The sequence below is a fragment of the Ursus arctos genome, unplaced genomic scaffold, assembly GCF_023065955.2.
Source record: "Ursus arctos isolate Adak ecotype North America unplaced genomic scaffold, UrsArc2.0 scaffold_36, whole genome shotgun sequence".
Taxonomy (NCBI): domain Eukaryota; kingdom Metazoa; phylum Chordata; class Mammalia; order Carnivora; family Ursidae; genus Ursus; species Ursus arctos.
The window spans coordinates 8,870,234-8,888,490 of record NW_026623050.1 but is presented as its reverse complement, the minus strand read 5'-3'; the positions used below and the strand labels follow the sequence as shown (position 1 = coordinate 8,888,490).

Genomic DNA, 18,257 nt, shown 5'->3' with positions numbered 1-18,257 from the left:
TTAGTGGGACCCAAGGACAAGATAGCTTTGGAGTGGGAGTGATGGCATGACTGTTGTCCAATAGGCCTGATCCCTGCAGGTGAAGTCCAGAACTGGTTTCTCAGATTCTAGAGTAACTTGAGATCTGTGTCTTTTCAATACCCAAACTATTCTTTAGTTTTTGTTTGGGTACAGGGGTATAGATTAAGATAAAACAAAGCAGGAGGTTGCATGTTATCAGACCACAAAGCCTTGAAACTGGAACTCAATCACAAGAAAAAATTTGGAAGGAATTCAAACACTTGGAAGTTAAAGAGCATCCTGCTAAAGAATGATTGGGTCAACCAGGAAATTAAAGAACTTAAAACAATTCATGGAAACTAATGAGAACAAGAACACGTCAGTCCAAAACCTATGGGATACTGCAAAGGCAGTCCTAATAGGGAAATACATAGCCAGCCAAGCCTCTCTCAGAAAATTAGAAAATCCCAAATGCACAAGCTAACCTTACACCTAAAGGAGCTAGAGAAAGAACAGCAAATAAAACCTAAGCCAAGCAGGAGAAGAGAAATAATAAAGATTAGAGCAGAGATCAATGAACTAGAAACCAGAAAAACAGTAGAACACATCAACGAAACCATAGGCTGGTTCTTTGAAAGAATTAATAAGATCGGTAAACCCCTGGCCAGACTTACCCAAAGGAAAAGAGAAAGGACCCAAATTAATAAAATCATGAATGAAAGGGGAGAGAGCACAACTAACACCAAGGAAATAGAAACAATTATTAGAAATTATTACCAGCAACTATATGCCAACAAATTTTTAAGCAACCTGGAAGAAATGGATGCCTTCCTGGAAACTTATAAACTACCAAGACTGAAACAGGAAGAAATAGACAATCTGAATAGACCAACAACCAGTAACAAAATTGAAGCAGTAATCAAAAACCTCCCAAAAACAAAAGTCCAGGGCCAGATGGCTTCCCAGGGGGATTCTGCCAAACATTTAAAGAAGAAATCATACCCATTCTTCTGAAGCTGTTTCAAAAAATAGAAACAGAAGGAAAACTTCGAAACTCCTTCTATGAGGCCAGCATTACCCAGATCCCAAAACCAGGCAAAGACCCCATCAAAAGGGAGAATTACAGACCAATATCCCTGATGAATATGGAATGCCAAAATACTCAACAAGATCCTAGCCAGTAGGATCCAACAGAACATTAAAAGGATTACTCACCACGACCAAGTGGGATTTATTCCTGGGATGGAAGCATGGTTCAACATTCCCAAATCAATCAACATGATAGAGCATATTAATAAAAGACAAGAGCCATATGATCTTCTCAATTGATACAGAAAAAGCATTTGACAAAATACAAACTCCGTTCCTGATTAAAACTTCAGAGTATAGGGATAGAGGGAACATTCCTCAATATCTTAAAAACCATCTATGAAAAGCACACAGTGAATATCATTATCAATGAGGAAAAGCTGAGAGCTTTTCTCTTAAGGTCAGAAACATGACAGGGATGTCCACTGTCACCACTATTGTTCAACATAGTGCTAGAAGACGTAGCCTAAGTGATCAGACAACAAAAAGAAATAAAAGGCATCCAAATTGGCAAAGAAGTTGTCAAACTCTCTCTTTGCAGATGACATGATACTTTATGGGGAAAACCCAAAAGACTTCACCCCCAAATTACTAGACCTCATACAGCAATTCAGCAATTTGGCAGGATACAAAATCTATGCATAGAAATCAGTTGCTTTTCTATACACTGACAATGTAACAGTAGAAAGAGAAATTAAGGAATCGATTCCATTTACAATAGCAACAAAAACCATAGGATACCTAGTAATAAACCTAACCAAAGAGGTTAAGGATCTATACTCCAGAAACTACAGAACACTTACAAAAGAAATTGAGGAAGACACAAAAAGATGGAAAAATATTCCATGCTCATGGATTGGAAGAATAAACATTGTTAAAATGCCTATCCTGCCCAGAGCAATTTACACTTTGAATACCGTCTCTATTAAAATACCATTGACATTTTTCAAGGAGCTAGAACAAACAACCCTAAAATTTGTATGGAACCAGAAAAGACCCTGAATCACCAAGAGAATGTTGAAAAAGAAAAATAAAGTTGGGGGCATCACATTGCCTGACTTCAAGCTATATTACAAAGCTTTGATCACCAAGACAGCATGGTATTGGCACAAAAGCGGACACATAGACCAATGGAACAGAATGGAGACTCTAGAAATGGACCCTCAACTCTATGGTCAACTAATCTTTAACAAATCAGGAAAAAATATCCAATGGGAAAAAGATAGTCTCTTTAATAAGTGGTGCTGGGGAAATGGGACAGCTGCATATAGAGGAATGAAACTGGACCATTCCTTTACACCATACACAAAGATAAACTCAAACAAATGAAAGACCTCAATGTGAGACAGGAATCCGTTAAAATCCTAGAGGAGAGCATAGGTAGTAACCTCTTCGATATTGGCCACAGCAACTTCTTTCAAGACATGGCTCCAAAGGCGAGGAAAACAAAAGTAAAAATGAACTTTTGGGACTTCATCAAGATAAAAAGCTTCTGCACAGCCAAGGAAATAGTCAACAAAACTAAGAGGCAGCCCACGGAATGGGAGAAGATATTTGCAAAAGACATTACAGATAAAGTGCTAATATCCAAGATCTATAAAGAACTTATCAAACTCAACACTCAAAAAACAACCCAGTCAAAAAATGGGCAGAAGACATGAACAGACAGTTCTCCAAAGAAGACATACAAATGCCTAACAGACACATAAAAAAATGCTCAACATCACTAGCCATCAGGGAAATACAAATCAAAACCACAATGAGATACTACCTTACACCAGTTAGAATGGCAAAAATTAACAAAACAGGAAACAACAAATGTTTGCAAGGATGTCAGAAAGGGGAGCCCTCTTACACTATTGGTGGGAATGCAAGCTGGTACAGCCACTCTGGAAAACAGTATGAAGCTTCCTCAAGATGTTAAAAATAGAACTACCCTATTTTTGGGTATTTACCCAGCAATTGCACCACTAGGTATTTATCCCAAAGATACAGATGTGAGAAGAAGGGGCACACGCACCCCAGTGTTCATAGCAGCAATGTCCACAACAGCCAAACTGCGGAAGGAACTGAGATGCCCTTCAACAGATGAATGGATAAAGAATATGTGGTACATACATACAGTGGAATATTATTCAGCCATCAGAAAGGATGAATACCCACCATGTGCATCGACATGGATGGAACTGAAGGGAATTATGCTAAGTGAAGTAAGTTAGGCAGATAAAGACAATTATCGTATGGTTTCACTTATATGTGGAACATAAGCAATAGCATGGAAGACTATAGGGGAAGGGAGGGAAATCTGAAGGAGGAGAAATCAGAAAGGGAGATGAACCATGAGATACTATGAACCCCAGGAAACAAACTGAGGGATTCGGAGGGGAGGGGGGTGGGGGGCATGGAGTAACAGGGTGATGGGTATTAGGAGGGCATATGTTGTGATGAGCACTGGGTGTTATACTCAACTAATGAATCATTGAACACTACATCAAAAACTAATGATGTACCACACAGTGGCTAGCTGAACATAATAAAACAAAAACAAAAAAACCCAAATCAGGAGGAGAGAGTACTGTTAAGCATTTGCATAAAATAAGTGCTGATATGGTGCTATATAGGCCTGGGAGGAGAGTGGAGAATTCTGCCTGCTTTTTTTTTTTTTTTGTACTACTACTTTTCATGTTTCCTCTGGATAATTTGGTTGACTGTTCTTACTTTCCCATTTCAAAGGCCAGAGAAAAGGATGGAAAAGAGACAGGGGATTAGGAGTGATGGGGAGATAGTAATAGATAGTAATATGAAAGAAGTCATGAAGTGTATCTATGTTCTACTTTGCTCATTGTGTAATTACCGGTGGTAAACATTTATGTAGATAACCTGTGTGATGGGCTTGGAGTGTCCAGACAGGTGTTACTGAGGAGTAGGGCATTTTTACTTTTAGAAAATAACTTCTTAGAATTTGCCGTTCTGTGAGACTAAGGACTGTGTTTGATGCATTTATTTGAAACACTTATTTAAAATGACTCACTGAAAAATAAATAAATAAAATGACTCACTGACCAACCAAATGAATGAATAAGTTAAGTCCATACTATCATGAGTTAATAATAAAGAATATTCTTGAAATATTCTGCAGGCTCGACATCTTATTGAAGAGCAGAATGTTATCTCTGTCATTACTGAAACCCTTCTAGAAGTTTTGCCTGAATACTTGGACAGGAACAATAAATTCAACTTCCAGGGTTATAGCCAGGACAAATTGGGGAGAGTATATGCAGTAATATGTGATCTAAAGTAAGTTGTTCAAGTCAAAAGGTAAGGGTACCTATTAATCACAGTGTGCTTATGTATTCCATTTTATAAATAAACATCCAATCCTTTAACTAAAATTCTCCTTACAATGATAGCAAGTACAAAGAACTGTTACTGTCTTATGTCAATAAATGTTTTAAGGGAAAGCTTCTTGTAGAGTCACAACCAGGTTAACAAAGAAGGCATTGGGGAGGGGCCTGTTACAGGAACTTTGGGTCTCTTGGGGTCACTAAATGAATCTCCCCTCATAACTGCCATGCCTTCCACTCTCACTCATGCACTTTGGTTCTGTCCATTTGACATATCTATTTGTACATAGTTTCAGATAATCTTGTTCTGAGTTTCTTTTTAACTCCCTTTTTCATACATACATTTCTTAAGTTTTTTTGCTGAAGAGGATAGAATTTCCTTTTAATCTAAAGTTGGAATCACATGATAGATCACTTTTGGGATTGTTGGACTTAAAAAGAAATAAGTTTCCACTTATTTTAGAATTGGTGAATATTATAAGGGTTGTGATATATCGAGTATTCAATAAATCATAAGCTTCAAAAAATTCTTTTAAGAATATATTAAACAAAATACATTGCATTTAGTTTACTTTAAAGTAAAGATTTCCAAGATGTATAGGATTAATTATTTCTAGCCCTTGGGGGAAAAAATCATTCTAATTTTGTCTACATTTAGTGACCACTTAGGGCATAGAGAGGTGGAAACAGGCTTCCAAACCAACCCTGAAATAGTTTGCTTTGCTTAAAAATACATTTGACGGGGGCACCTCAGTGCTTAGTCAGTTAAGTGACCGGCTCCTATTTCGGCTCAGGTCATGATCTCAGGTTTGTGAGATGGAGCCCTGCATTTTGCTCCAAGCTCAGCGGGGAACCTGCTTCTCTCCCTCTCCCTCTGCTCCTCCCCACACTCTGACCTTCTCTCTCTCACTTTCTCTCTCCCTCAAATAAATAAATCTTTAAAAAAATATATTTGACAGATATCTGTAATTATTCATTGGATCCTTGATATTACTAAGGAAAAAGTTCCCAGAACTTTTCAAATTCCTCAGTTTTTAAATATGATTATACATCTTTCTCTAAAGTTCAGCAAATTACCACATTATCACAACTTCAATACAGAGATGGCAGATGAATTCGGTAGTGAATCACCATTTAGCCGGTGTGCTTCACAAAATATACATGTATTACATGTATACAAAACAAACAGGCAAAAATGCACAAAAATGCCAAACGGCTGTACTTAAACTTATCAGTGTTAAATCAGTATATTCATTATTCTTTGGTCTACTGTACAGGAAAAATTTCTTTATTATGGCCCTTATTACTGTGAAATATTCTTGTAGCTGAGTTATTTTTTATCCAGGGAAGTGGTACATAATCACCTCTTTGTTTTATCACATTTTATTTTGTTTTATGCATTTCTGACTATAGTTATTCTCTACAATGGATAATTTAGAGTCAGTACATCCCTAGATACTTTACCATATGTTAAAACTTCAGGGTTGCCTCTTTGGATGTTAACTTTGAAAATTTCCCAGTCTTCTGATGGTTATTACAACTTCTCTCCTACATCCTTACCTAAATAGAGAAATCTCTAATGACAAGGAGAAGGGGAAATTCACATATTTTGAGCACCTAGAAAATCTGTACTGTGGTTGTCCAGCTGTGATAGGCTAGGTTGCTTCCAAGGTTCACTTAAGCAGAACAACTTCTGAGTGGGGAAGTCTTAACTTTAACAGGCTTAACTTTGACAGCCGCCTCTCATAGAGCCTTCACATTTTGCTGGTAGAATCCTAGCTCTGCCCAGAGCTTCTAATTATTTTAAGCGATGAGAATCCAGGGGCACCTGGGTGGCTTTAAGTGTCTTTAAGTGTCTGCCTTCAGCTCAGATCATGATCCTGGGCTCCTGGGATCAAGCCCCGCATCGGGCTCCCTGCTCAGAGAGAAGCCTGCTTCTCCCCTCTCCTACTGCCCCTGCTGTGTTCCCTCTCTCGCTGTGTGTCTGTCTGTCAAATAAATAAATAAATAAAATCTTTAAAAAAAAAAGAAGAAATTAGGATCCATAATGGTGATGAATCAACATTGTCTGTAGCTCTGAGAACTTTAAAATTATCTCGGAATGGGAAAGTGAAATATTTCTTTGTCTTTTAAAATGATAGGTATATCTTAATCAGCAAGCCCACAACATGGACGGAAAGATTAAGAATGCAGTTCCTTGAAGGTTTTCGGTCTTTTTTGAAGATTCTTACCTGTATGCAGGTATGATAGTTCTTCTATACATCAGTAAAATAAATTTATTTCTAAAAATTTAGCCCCCGTCTTTGTTTTAAGCAAATTGTGGTTGTTATTTGAGGAAGGCTATATCTAATAAAGTAGAAATAAGATTTAAACACTGCGTCACTGATCCTGCTTTAATAGATCTTTAATAGGTATAGTTCTGTATACTTTAGTTAACTACTGCTATTATTACTGTTCAATGTTTATTGAATGCTTACTATGTGATATGGTAGTAACCACTTTACATGCATTATCTCTTCTGAGCATCATAGCAATCTTATGAGGTAGTTACTATTATTATTTTCATTTTCCACATAAGAAAATTGAAGTCTAGAAATAATTTGACCAGGGTCACATGCAGCTAGAAAGTGACAGCTGTGATTTGAACCCATGCATTCTGACCAGGTATAATAGCCATGTTATAAAAGCTATGCATATATGAATATGAATCCTAACAATTTTATATTTTGACAGTAGAGGAGCAAAGAAAGAGGGTCTGCTATATACATATAGAGTAATCACTCTTTTCTTATAGGGAATGGAAGAAATCAGAAGACAGGTTGGGCAACACATAGAAGTGGATCCTGACTGGGAGGCCGCCATTGCTATACAGATGCAATTGAAGAATATTTTACTCATGTTCCAAGAGTGGTGCGCTTGTGATGTAAGTAAAATTTGTTAGTAGGATCAGTGCCCTTTTAAGTGCTCTAATGGTTATCAGTAGTAAAGTTTTATGTAGCAACTTGCTTCATGTAAAATTTTATTATTTAAGTAGTTGTGTATTTGAATTTGTCTTATTAAATTTAGAAGGAAAATCCAGTGTTTGTTTTTAAAGATTCTATTTATTTAGCGAGAGAGAAAGAGCATAAGCAGGGGGTGGGGCAGAGGGAGAAAGAGAGAGAATCTCAAGCAGACTCCCCACTGAGCATGGAGCCCAGCGCAGGGCTGGATCTCACGACCCTGAGATCATGACCTGAGCTGAAATCAAGAGTTGGATGCTTAACCACCTGAGCCACCCAGGCGCCCCAGAAAATCCAGTTTTTTATACTTCTTTTGAAAATGTGCTCCATGGTAGTTTTATTTACATTTGGGAATAGTGGGGTGTAAACAGTACAACAAAACACATTTATTTATTTATGTATGCATTTATTTCCTTGGATATAAATATTAATATGAAAACTAGGATCACATAGACTTTTAAATATTTCAATAATAGAGAAGATTAGATATTTATTCAGTCAAGAGCTCTGTTTTGCAAGTTAAACCATTAAGAAAATTAATTTCAAAATACAGAACTAATATATTTCCTTATGTAATAATTTCAGACCATAACCCTCTTGAAACACAAAGTCAGTCCTACCCTAGATTCCTTTTTGCGAAGGATGGCCTCATTTATTTCTGTTTTGAAAAAATTAACATCTGAATCAAATTTTTTCGATTTCTCTAGTTTCTCTATACCTCTCACATGACATAGTCTATTCATTAAGTTTCTTTATGTCTTCACAATTGGTCTCTTTCTTTCTAAAACTAAGGTCTCTACCTAGGCTCTTCTTGAGCCTGAGCTACTTCTTCCTGGAATTGGCTTCCTTATTTGTCTCCTCTACTATTTCCCACTCTTTCATTCATTTGCCTGTGCACACACACAGGACTTCATATCCTTAAAATCAACAAGAATTAAAGCCCCTTAATTGTGTCTGCTACCTTCTGTGAACTCTCTTTTTTCCTCCTTTTTTCTGCTTCACCATGAGCAGGTGGCCACAGGTTCAGAGTAGCAGTCATACAGACATGACAGAATTTCATCTAACACTATAGCTCTGTAGAACAATAAGGACGGGAAATGTTGTCCAACAGCCATATTTTTTGGCAACCCTCACCTTATGGAAGGCATGCATGATTATTCAAGATGAGGTTCAAAGTATGCATTGCTCATCTTGACATTTACCAAACTTTCCGAAGTTGTCTACATTTGCTGTTGTCATTCTAGCTTCTGAAACTTCTTTAGGGTCTGCCTTCTGCCCTTACCAATTGATTGGAACTGCTTTTTGAAAAAATTTCAAAGGATCTTTGTAGTAACCCAATTCAGAGGGTCTTTTCTAAGTACCCATCTTCCTTAAAAATGTGTGTGGCATTGTATTCTGTTGAGTACCTTAATCTTTTTTTTTTTTTTTTTTTGAAGATTTTATAATTTGAGAGCGAACACGAGCTGGGGTAGGGGCATAGGCAGAGGGAGAAGCAGACTCCCCACTGAGCAGGGAGCCTGACATGGGGCTTGATCCCAGGACCCTGGGATCATGACCTGAGCCAAGGGCAGACACTTAACCGACTGAGCCACCCAGGCATCCCTGTTGAATACCTTAATCTTTTTGAAACTTTCTTTCCCTCTGATTTTTACAAACCTGCTTATTCTAATACTTCTGTTATTGATTAAAGATTTCAATCAATGATTCCCCCCCCCCCCCGCCAATTCCTTCTGCCTACTAAATGAGACATTCCCAGTATTCTCTTCTTACAGGTCTTTCATTGCTACCACCTCAATTAAAACTGCAGAGATGACTCTCCTAAGCTATAATATCATTTCTGTTTATGTGCTAGACATTCTTGCTTAGATCTTACACTTATATTTCGAATTCAGAATATATTAAATTGGTTTGTCATCATTTCTTTCTACTTCATCTTGCACTCTGCCTTCTCAATTTCCCTTGTTCTGTTAATGACACTATGATTCATACATTCATTCACACAGAAAGTCTCAGAGCCACTGCATTCTGTGTGTTTGTCTTATATTTCCACCTAGTTTTCAGATCCTCTGCAAGTATCCCTGCTATACATAGAATGATTTTCTGCATATATTTGCTAAATATTTATTGAATGGTGTGGTAAAGTAGATAACTTATTAATCTACTTGCGTTTTTATTTTTCTTTTAGGAAGAGCTCTTACTTGTGGCTTATAAAGAATGTCACAAAGCTGTGATGAGGTGCAGTACAAGTTTTACATCTAGTAGCAAGACAGTAGTACAATTGTGTGGTCATACTCTGGAAACTAAGTCCTACAGAGTATCCGAAGATCTTGTAAGCATACATCTGCCACTCTCTAGAACTCTTGCTGGTGAGTGTTTGTTTTTTGCATGTTTCTGTTAGCTTTGTTTTTTAGATATTCAGGGTAGTGGAATTATTTCTATTTTTGTTTGGTGCTCAGTGTGTACAGACATACTCAGATCAGATACTGCAGTTAAGAGCTGTCACTGTCCTTCAAAGAACATCTGTCTAAGAATGCTTGTTTACCTGGGCCTTTTTTTATCTGGATGAACTAATGGATCCTTATAATATACATGTAAGGACCAACTTGGTAACTCATCTCCCACTTAGACTTAATTATAGCAAAATCTTGTTGCTGGTTTGTTTTTGTTTCAAATTTTTATTTAAATTCTCGTTTGGGTTTTTTTTTAATTGAAATATAGTTAACATGCATTGTTACTGGTTTTTAACACTCTTCTCTGTCTGATTACACTGGTGTGTTGTCTGTGTCATTGTTCCTTTCACCACTAAATGAAAGAAATCATAGATTTTCTTTAATCATTTCTCGATTTGCCTTTCCATGTAAATTGGCCCTGTCAGGTTTTTTTAAACAACTTTATGTAAATGCATTTATTTATTTATTTATTTTTAAACAATATTGATAGCAGCTTTCTAATTCAGTTAGTTGGGAAGTAAGGAAGTTCTACTCCCAGTGTGGGGCTTGAGCTCACAATCCTGAGATCAAGAGTCGCATACTCAGGGAGCCTGTCCGGCTCCGTCAGTTAAGTGTCTGACTCTTGATTTCAGCTCAAGTCATGATCTCAGGATCAGGGGAGTCTGCTTGAGATTCTCTGCCCCTCTCTCTCTCCTGCCCTCTCTGTCTCTCCCTCCCCCACCCTCTGCTCCCACATGCTTGCTTTTTCTCTCTCTAAAATAAATAAAATCTTAAAAAAAAGAAAGTCACACGCTGTACTGACTGAGCCAACCAGGTTCCCCTACATTTATATTTTTAATTGTGGTAAAATATACATATAACACAAAATTTATCATTTTAACCATTTTTAAATGTATAGTTCAGTGGCATTAAGTACATCACCTTGTTGTGCAGTCATCACCACCATCCATCTTCAGAATTTTTTTCATCTTCCCCTACTGAAATTCTGTACATTCTGAAATTCTGTATGTTATTCAACATAACGCCTCAATCCCCACTCCCCGTGGTACCTGGCAATCACCATTCTACTTTCCATTTCTATGACATAACTCCTCTAGGTATCTCACATAATTGAAATCATACACATATCCTTTACAGCTGGCTTATTTCACTTACTGCAGTGTCCTTAGTTTATCCCATGTGATAGCATGTATCAGAATTTCCTTCCTTTTGAGGCTGAATAGTATTCCATAGTATGTATGTACCATCTTTTGCTTATGCATTCATTCATGAATGGATGCTTGGGTTGCTTCCACCTTTTGGCTGTTGTGAATAATGTTGCTTGAATATGAGTGTGCAAGTATCTGTTTGAGCCCTTGTGTTTAATTCTTTGGAGTATGTATCATACATAAATGGAATTGCTGGCTCATAAGGTAATTCTACTTTTTAGTTTTTTGAGGAACCTCCATACCCTTTTTCATAACAGCTGCACCATTTTACATTCCCACTAGCAGTGCACAAGGATTCCATTTTCTCCACATCCTCACCAACACTTTTTTTCCTATTTTTTTGATAGATATTTAGCTTTTTGATTAATGTAGTTAATTTTTGGACATGGTGTAATTAACATGATTTTTATGTCACTTCTGTTTTTATTAAAAGAAGTACTTAAAGTAGTTTTCATTTCTTTTGATACTTATTTAAGAGCAGAATAAGGATATCTTGAGAGGCAGCATATTATTTTTACGTAACGTATAAACATACCTTGCACAATGTAGGATCTTAAGTATATTAATATTACTGTGTTTCAAAATTAGAAATAAAAAATTTGCACTTCTAACTTAATAAATATATTACATCTCACAAGTTTCTAAACTTGAAGAGTTAATGAGACAAATTGGGTTTATTCCTTTTTCACATTTCTCTCTCTTTTTTATAACTATTAGGTCTTCATGTGCGTTTAAGCAGGCTGGGAGCTGTTTCAAGACTGCATGAATTTGTGCCTTTTGTAAGTGACTATTAAGTGTTGATTTAGTTATATCCTATTTCTAAACACCTCTTGGTTGATGAGAGGGAAGAAGAATTTTGAAACCTACCTGAATAATTCCCATTCAGTACTTTTATGTCTCTATATAAGTACATTGAAATCTGAATCACAAGAACTTGGGATTTTCCCATCTCATTCAGGTCCATCCATTTTACAGATGAGAAAACTGAGGACTGTTTAGTGCCATAACTTTGAGACACATCCAAACCCTCTGAAAAATAACAAAATTGCTCATCTGTTTCAGGAGGACTTTCAAGTAGAGGTACTAGTGGAATATCCTTTACGTTGTCTGGTATTGGTTGCCCAGGTTGTTGCTGAGATGTGGCGAAGAAATGGGCTCTCTCTTATTAGCCAGGTATGGCAAGGCCTGTTTACATTTATGAGTGTGTTCATTTTCTGATTGTTTTTTCTTTTATTTAATTTTACCTTGTGTCCCTGGATTTTGCTGACTGTTTACTTTCTGTTCTCTTAAATAAACTCAGAAATGAAAGTTCTAGTAACCATATAGACATTTGTTGTTTTATCCTATTGAGTGGATAGATTAAGTGAAAGCCAGTAGAAACCTGCCTGTTAATATAGGTCTTTTCTAAAGATTTCCTTACTTGGGGACCTGTAGTCTTCCCACCACCATTCTTTTTTTTTTCTTTTTTTAAGATTTTATTTATTTATTTGACAGAGAGAGAGAGCGCATGAGCAGGGAGGAGGAGCAAGGGCAGAGGGAAAGGAAGGCTCCCCCCTGAGCAGGGAGCCCAATACCGGACTTGATCCCAGGACTCTGGGATCATGACCTGAGGTGAAGGCAAATAATTAACCCTTGGGCACCCACCACCACCATTCTTAATTGAAGGCTACCTTAACAATTTTTCTTCCATTCTAGAGCAAATAAAAAGAAATGCTTTTCCTAAAAGGTGGGAAACTGAACTTGTAAAGCTACAACTTGGGAGAAAAATGGTGTTACGATTAATTGTAGAAATTGGTTTACTTTTATTGAAGTTGGCATTTTTAACTTAGAGGAAATAAATTCTTTTGTTGTATATGTTGAGAGTAATAATTAATGTAGAGCATATTTTTTTAATTAGAGAGAGAGCAGAGCGAGAGAGAGAGAGCACAGGCTGGGGGGAGGAGCAGAGGGAGAGGGAGAAGCAGACCTCTTGCTGAGCAGGAAGCCCAATGCAGGGTTCCATCCCAGAACCCCAGGATCATGACTTGAGCCGAAGGCAGACACTTAACCGACTGGGCCACCCAGGTGCCCCAAAGTAGAGCATTTTAAACTCTGAGGTATTTTCATGCCCTATTTCCTTCAAAATCTCACAAATCCCTTAAAATAATTCATAGATTTACAATTTTTTTCCCCACTAAGGAGTTCTTGGAATTTTCAGTTTTGAGAAAGTTTTAGAAATAGTTTTTGTTGAGAATTCTGTTTAAAATAAAATAATTTTTGTAGCTTCTATTCTCCCTTTTATTTTATAGGTATTTTATTACCAAGATGTTAAGTGCAGAGAAGAAATGTATGATAAAGATATCATTATGCTTCAGGTACCTATTGAAATTACTTTGGTATTTCTGTCTCAACTTTTCTTCTTAGGTCCCTTGTAATGAGAAAAGATACTATAATTATTTTTAACTTTATTTAAAATTTTTTCACTGTTAAAACTGAGTATGGCATCATAAAAATGGAAGGGATTACTACATTATCTTATGCAGACTTTATACTATCCTGACAGTCCTACTGGAGACAAATGTTTCTTCATTTAATACATGTAGAACTGTGATGCTGCATTTCTTTCACAGATTGGTGCATCATTAATGGATCCCAACAAGTTCTTGTTACTGGTACTTCAGAGGTATGAACTTGCTGATGCATTTAATAAGACTATATCCACAAAAGACCAGGTAAGCAACAGAAAAAGACATGTGAATTAATTCCAAGGGAAATATTTTTGTTAACAATTTTAATCATATTTAGGATTTTTTTTCTTTGGTTTTATTTCCAAAAATCACACATACACATACAACATGCATATATATCTACATATCCACATACACTATAGATTTTGGATAGTAACCCTTTATCAGATATGTTGTTTGCAAATACCCCATTCTGAAAGCTGTCTTTTAGTTTTGTTGATTGTTTCTTTCGCCGTGCAGAATTTTTTTATCTTGATGAAGTCCCGGTAGTTCATTTTTGCTTTTGACACATTGCTTTTGGTGACATGTCTAATAAGTTGCAATGGCTGAGGTCAAAGAGATTTCTGCCTGTGTTCCCCTCTAGGATTTTGATCGTTTCCTGTCTCACATTAAGGTCTTTTATCATTTTGAATTTATTTAATGTGTGGTGTACGAAAGTGATCCAGTTCATTCTTCTGCATGATGCTGTCCAGTTTTCCCAACACCATTTGTTTAAGAGACTGTCTTTTTTCTATTGGATATTCTTTCCTGCTCTGTTGGAGATTAGTTGATCATAGAGTTGAGGGTCCATTTCTGGGTTCTCTCTTCTGTTCCATTTATCTATGTGTCTGTTTTTGTGCCAATACCATACTGTCTTGATGACTACAGGTTTGTAATATAGCTTGAAATCCGAAATCGTGATGCCTCCAGTTTTGTTTTTTCTTTTCAGAGTTCCTTTAGCTCTTCAGGGTCTTCTGTAGGTCCATACAAATTTTAGGATTATTTATTCTAGCTCTGTGAAAATGCTGCTGGGATTTTGATAGGGGTTGCATTAAACATGTAGATTGCTTTAGGTAGTATAGACATTTTAACAATGTTTGTTCTTCTAATCCATGAGCATGGAATGCTTTCCCATTTCTTTGTGTCCTCTTCAATTTATTTCATAAATGCTCTATAGTTTTCAGAGTACAGATCTTTTACTTCCATAGTTAGATTTATTCCTAGGTATATTCTTGTTTGTGGTGCAATTGCAGATTGCAATTGGGATCAGTTCCTTGATTTCTTTTTCTGCTGCTTCATTATTGATGTATGGAAATGTAACAGATTTCTGCACATGGATTTTTATATCCTGCAACTTCGCTGAATTTAGAAATAATCACTTTGTAAGTTTTGGTGTCTCGTTTGTTTTTAAACCAAAAATTGATCATTTTGTATGTGGTGTTTTGTAATTTGCTTTCTCTGCATAATGAGATATTATGCTGTATTTTTTCTTGTCATTAAATAAATACACAACCCCATCATTTTTTACATCATAATTTTTAATGGCTGTATGTTATTGCGCTGTATGATTGCATTATACCTTAGTCCCCTATTGCTGAAGAGGTTTTCTAGCTTTTTACTCTCAGAAACATCTCTGAACCTCACGGTTTAAACACTTGCCTAATTATTTTGTTAAGATAAAGTTTTAGAAGTGGATTTGCTGAAGAAAACAGTGTGCTCTTTCTTAAGACTCTTAATACATATTGTCAAATTGCTCTTGGAAAAGTTACTCAGATTTACACTCTCTAGCAGTATGTATATCTGTAATAGTATTTTTAATCTTCATTGATGCAGTAGATGAAAGCTAGTCTTTCATTTGTAGGTGTAGTTCTTTAATTAGCAGTGAGGATGATCATGTTTTCATGATTATTGGCCTTTTTCTCCCCCTTTCTGATAGTAAATTATCTTTCTAGTCCTTCATCCTTTTTCTGTTTTTGTCCAAATTCCTTATTTAGTAAGGATATTCTTCATTTATTGTATTGTTTACATTTTTCACAATTTATTATTTGTAGTCCTGTGCAGTTTCATCACACCTTCATTGCTTTAATATTTCATATGAACTTATAAATTAGTCCTTACCTACTTTGAATTTATGAATCATGTTTTTTTATGCTTTCAAATTAGAAGTTAGTTGCAGAGGGCTAGAGAATAGGATATAAAATACAAAGCTAATTTTTTTTTTTTTAAGGTTTTATTTTATTTATTTGACAGAGAGAGACAGCCAGCGAGAGAGGGAACACAAGCAGGGGGAGCAGGAGAGGAAGAAGCAGGCTCATAGCTGAAGAGCCTGATGTGGGGCTCGATCCCATAACGCCGGGATCACGCCCTGAGCCGAAGGCAGGTGCTTAACCGCTGTGCCACCCAGGCGCCCCTACAAAGCTAATTTTTAGTCATGTTTTATGCTACGTAAAAAATGAATATCTAATTTGCTACATTGCTTACATAAGAGGTGTGTTAAGGAAAGCTACTGTCACCGTAACTGGAATCTATTATTTGAAGCCTCTGTCCCACCAACCCGGATAAGAAGGAAGTCATTAGAATTAGTTTGTTGACTTAAGGCTATATGGTAATGATAAGGAAAACAATAATATTTTTATTGAGTTACTATTTGCCAGGTATTGTGATCCTTGTGGAATTTGATGTCAAAAAAGGGAATTATTCACCTAATAATCTGTTGTTGTCTGGAGGAAAATACTGGACTGCATGGGCCCTGCGTCTGATCCAGAAATTTATGTTCTATGAAAGCTTTTGGTTCATATGTAACTAATTTATTCTTTTTTGATTCAATAGGATTTGATTAAACAATATAATACATTAATAGAAGAAATGCTTCAAGTCCTCATCTATATTGTAGGTAAGATTAAAACACGTTTGAAATAGGATATGAATTCTTTTTAGAGAGAACATTAATAAAAACTGTAATTTATCATTTTACTCTTCTCCCAAACATAGCATAGACTATTAGAGATTAATGTGACTAATATGATTGGTATATTTAGAAACCCAGCTTTAAAAAAAGCACAACTCTATTATATCTCTATTTTTCAATACCTGATTTATAATTGGTCTTGTTTATGGAGGTCTACAATGTAATTATCCTACTTAGAAACATAGATGAAAAATATCTCTACATTGAGTGCTAAAAATCTGATTTATATATGAAATTTCAGTGTAACATAGGTCTAAGCAAAATACATTTTCATCATGTCATTCTATTAAATTACTTTGTGCAATATTGGCCATACTTTTATTTTTTTTATGTTCTGTTTTATAGTCTTTGTTGATTTTATCAGTAAGTAAAAATTCTTAACTTCTCATTCTAGCTGTTGTTTCTTACTTTACTGCAGCAGACACAGCTTTATATTAGTAGTTCTTAGTAAGAATTCTAGCCATTAGCTAAATCTGAAAAACGTGGATTCATTTTACTTGTGAAAGAATTAGTTACTGACTGGCTGCTTGTCTCAGCAGGAAGTATGATAAACCTTCATTGCTAAATGAGATGTAAATGTGTAAAAGATTTTTAAATTAATGCTTTTATTAAATTATAAAAACTTGAGGGGAATTTTAATGTTTGTTCTTGGAATACTATATGAAGAATTTCTGGTACTGTACTATATTTTTGCTATTTTTTATTTTTCCTGTTTTATTATTGCTACTATTATTTTTCTGTTATTGTGTTTATCCAAATTTATTGGGTTTTTCCTCCTATGTGATTTGATTTTTGGTTAATACTTGCTATATTTTTGAGTATAAGTTCATTACTTTCAGAAGTCAACATTTAATATATATCATTAATATGTATGTGTAAGTAATATGTGTATAATTATATAATATTCTATAGTAATTACATATTGTATTGTTATACATTATATTATTATACCTCTATTATTTGTAATATATTAACTCTCAAGAGCATGCCATCTATATTCTTTAGGTCTCAGATTCCTGATTTGTAAAATTTGAAGCTGATCTGTATGATCTCTAAAATTCCCTCTAGCACTGAACTTCTAGGGAATTTTGTTTTAGGTGAAAGAAAATTGAAAGTTACAAAGTGCTTTACCAATGTTAAGAGGAATGATCTGTTTGAAATGAATTCACTTCACAAAAGGTTATTCTTTGGGTAATGTGTAGAATTTATCAAATCTTTTGGCAAAAGTTCCCTGTCTTTAAAATAACCTTGTTATAAATATCATAGGACTTTGTATACATGTAGTATTGAAAATCAGTGGTGGTGACATAAGGCTAGTTACTGTAGGCCTTGGTTTTTTGTTTTTTGTTTTTTAAAGATTTTATTTATTCATTTGACAGAGAGAGAGACAGCCAGCAAGAGAGGGAACACAAGCAGGGGGAGTGGGAGAGGAAGAAGCAGGCTCCCAGTGGAGGAGCCCGATGCGGGGCTCGATCCCAGGACGCCAGGATCATTCCCTAAGCTGAAGGCAGACGCTTGACGACTGAGCCACCCAGGCGCCCCTACCGTAGGCCTTCTTAAGGCAATTAGAATTAGATGATATGACACCAGTGAAGTTCCCATAGTTAACTTAGCTATTTTCTCTCTCCATTTGGCAATTTATGGAGATGAAAAATGGAAATGTGATCATGTGGGCATTTTAGCAGCGCCAGTCATTCCTAATACATTTTAAGT

General features: G+C 35.9%; 1 protein-coding gene across 1 annotated transcript in view; it reads left to right on the top strand.

Moving 5' to 3' along the window:
* The window catches only part of UBR1 (ubiquitin protein ligase E3 component n-recognin 1), a 131,137-nt gene that overhangs the window by 51,604 nt on the left and 61,276 nt on the right, over positions 1–18,257 (top strand). The window contains exons 12-20 of the mRNA XM_026479892.4: positions 4,229–4,386; positions 6,575–6,674; positions 7,228–7,356; positions 9,618–9,798; positions 11,808–11,869; positions 12,153–12,263; positions 13,379–13,444; positions 13,700–13,801; positions 16,406–16,469. Of these exons, the coding sequence (XP_026335677.1) occupies positions 4,229–4,386; positions 6,575–6,674; positions 7,228–7,356; positions 9,618–9,798; positions 11,808–11,869; positions 12,153–12,263; positions 13,379–13,444; positions 13,700–13,801; positions 16,406–16,469 (973 nt within the window). The remainder of the gene's footprint in view (positions 1–4,228; positions 4,387–6,574; positions 6,675–7,227; positions 7,357–9,617; positions 9,799–11,807; positions 11,870–12,152; positions 12,264–13,378; positions 13,445–13,699; positions 13,802–16,405; positions 16,470–18,257) is intronic.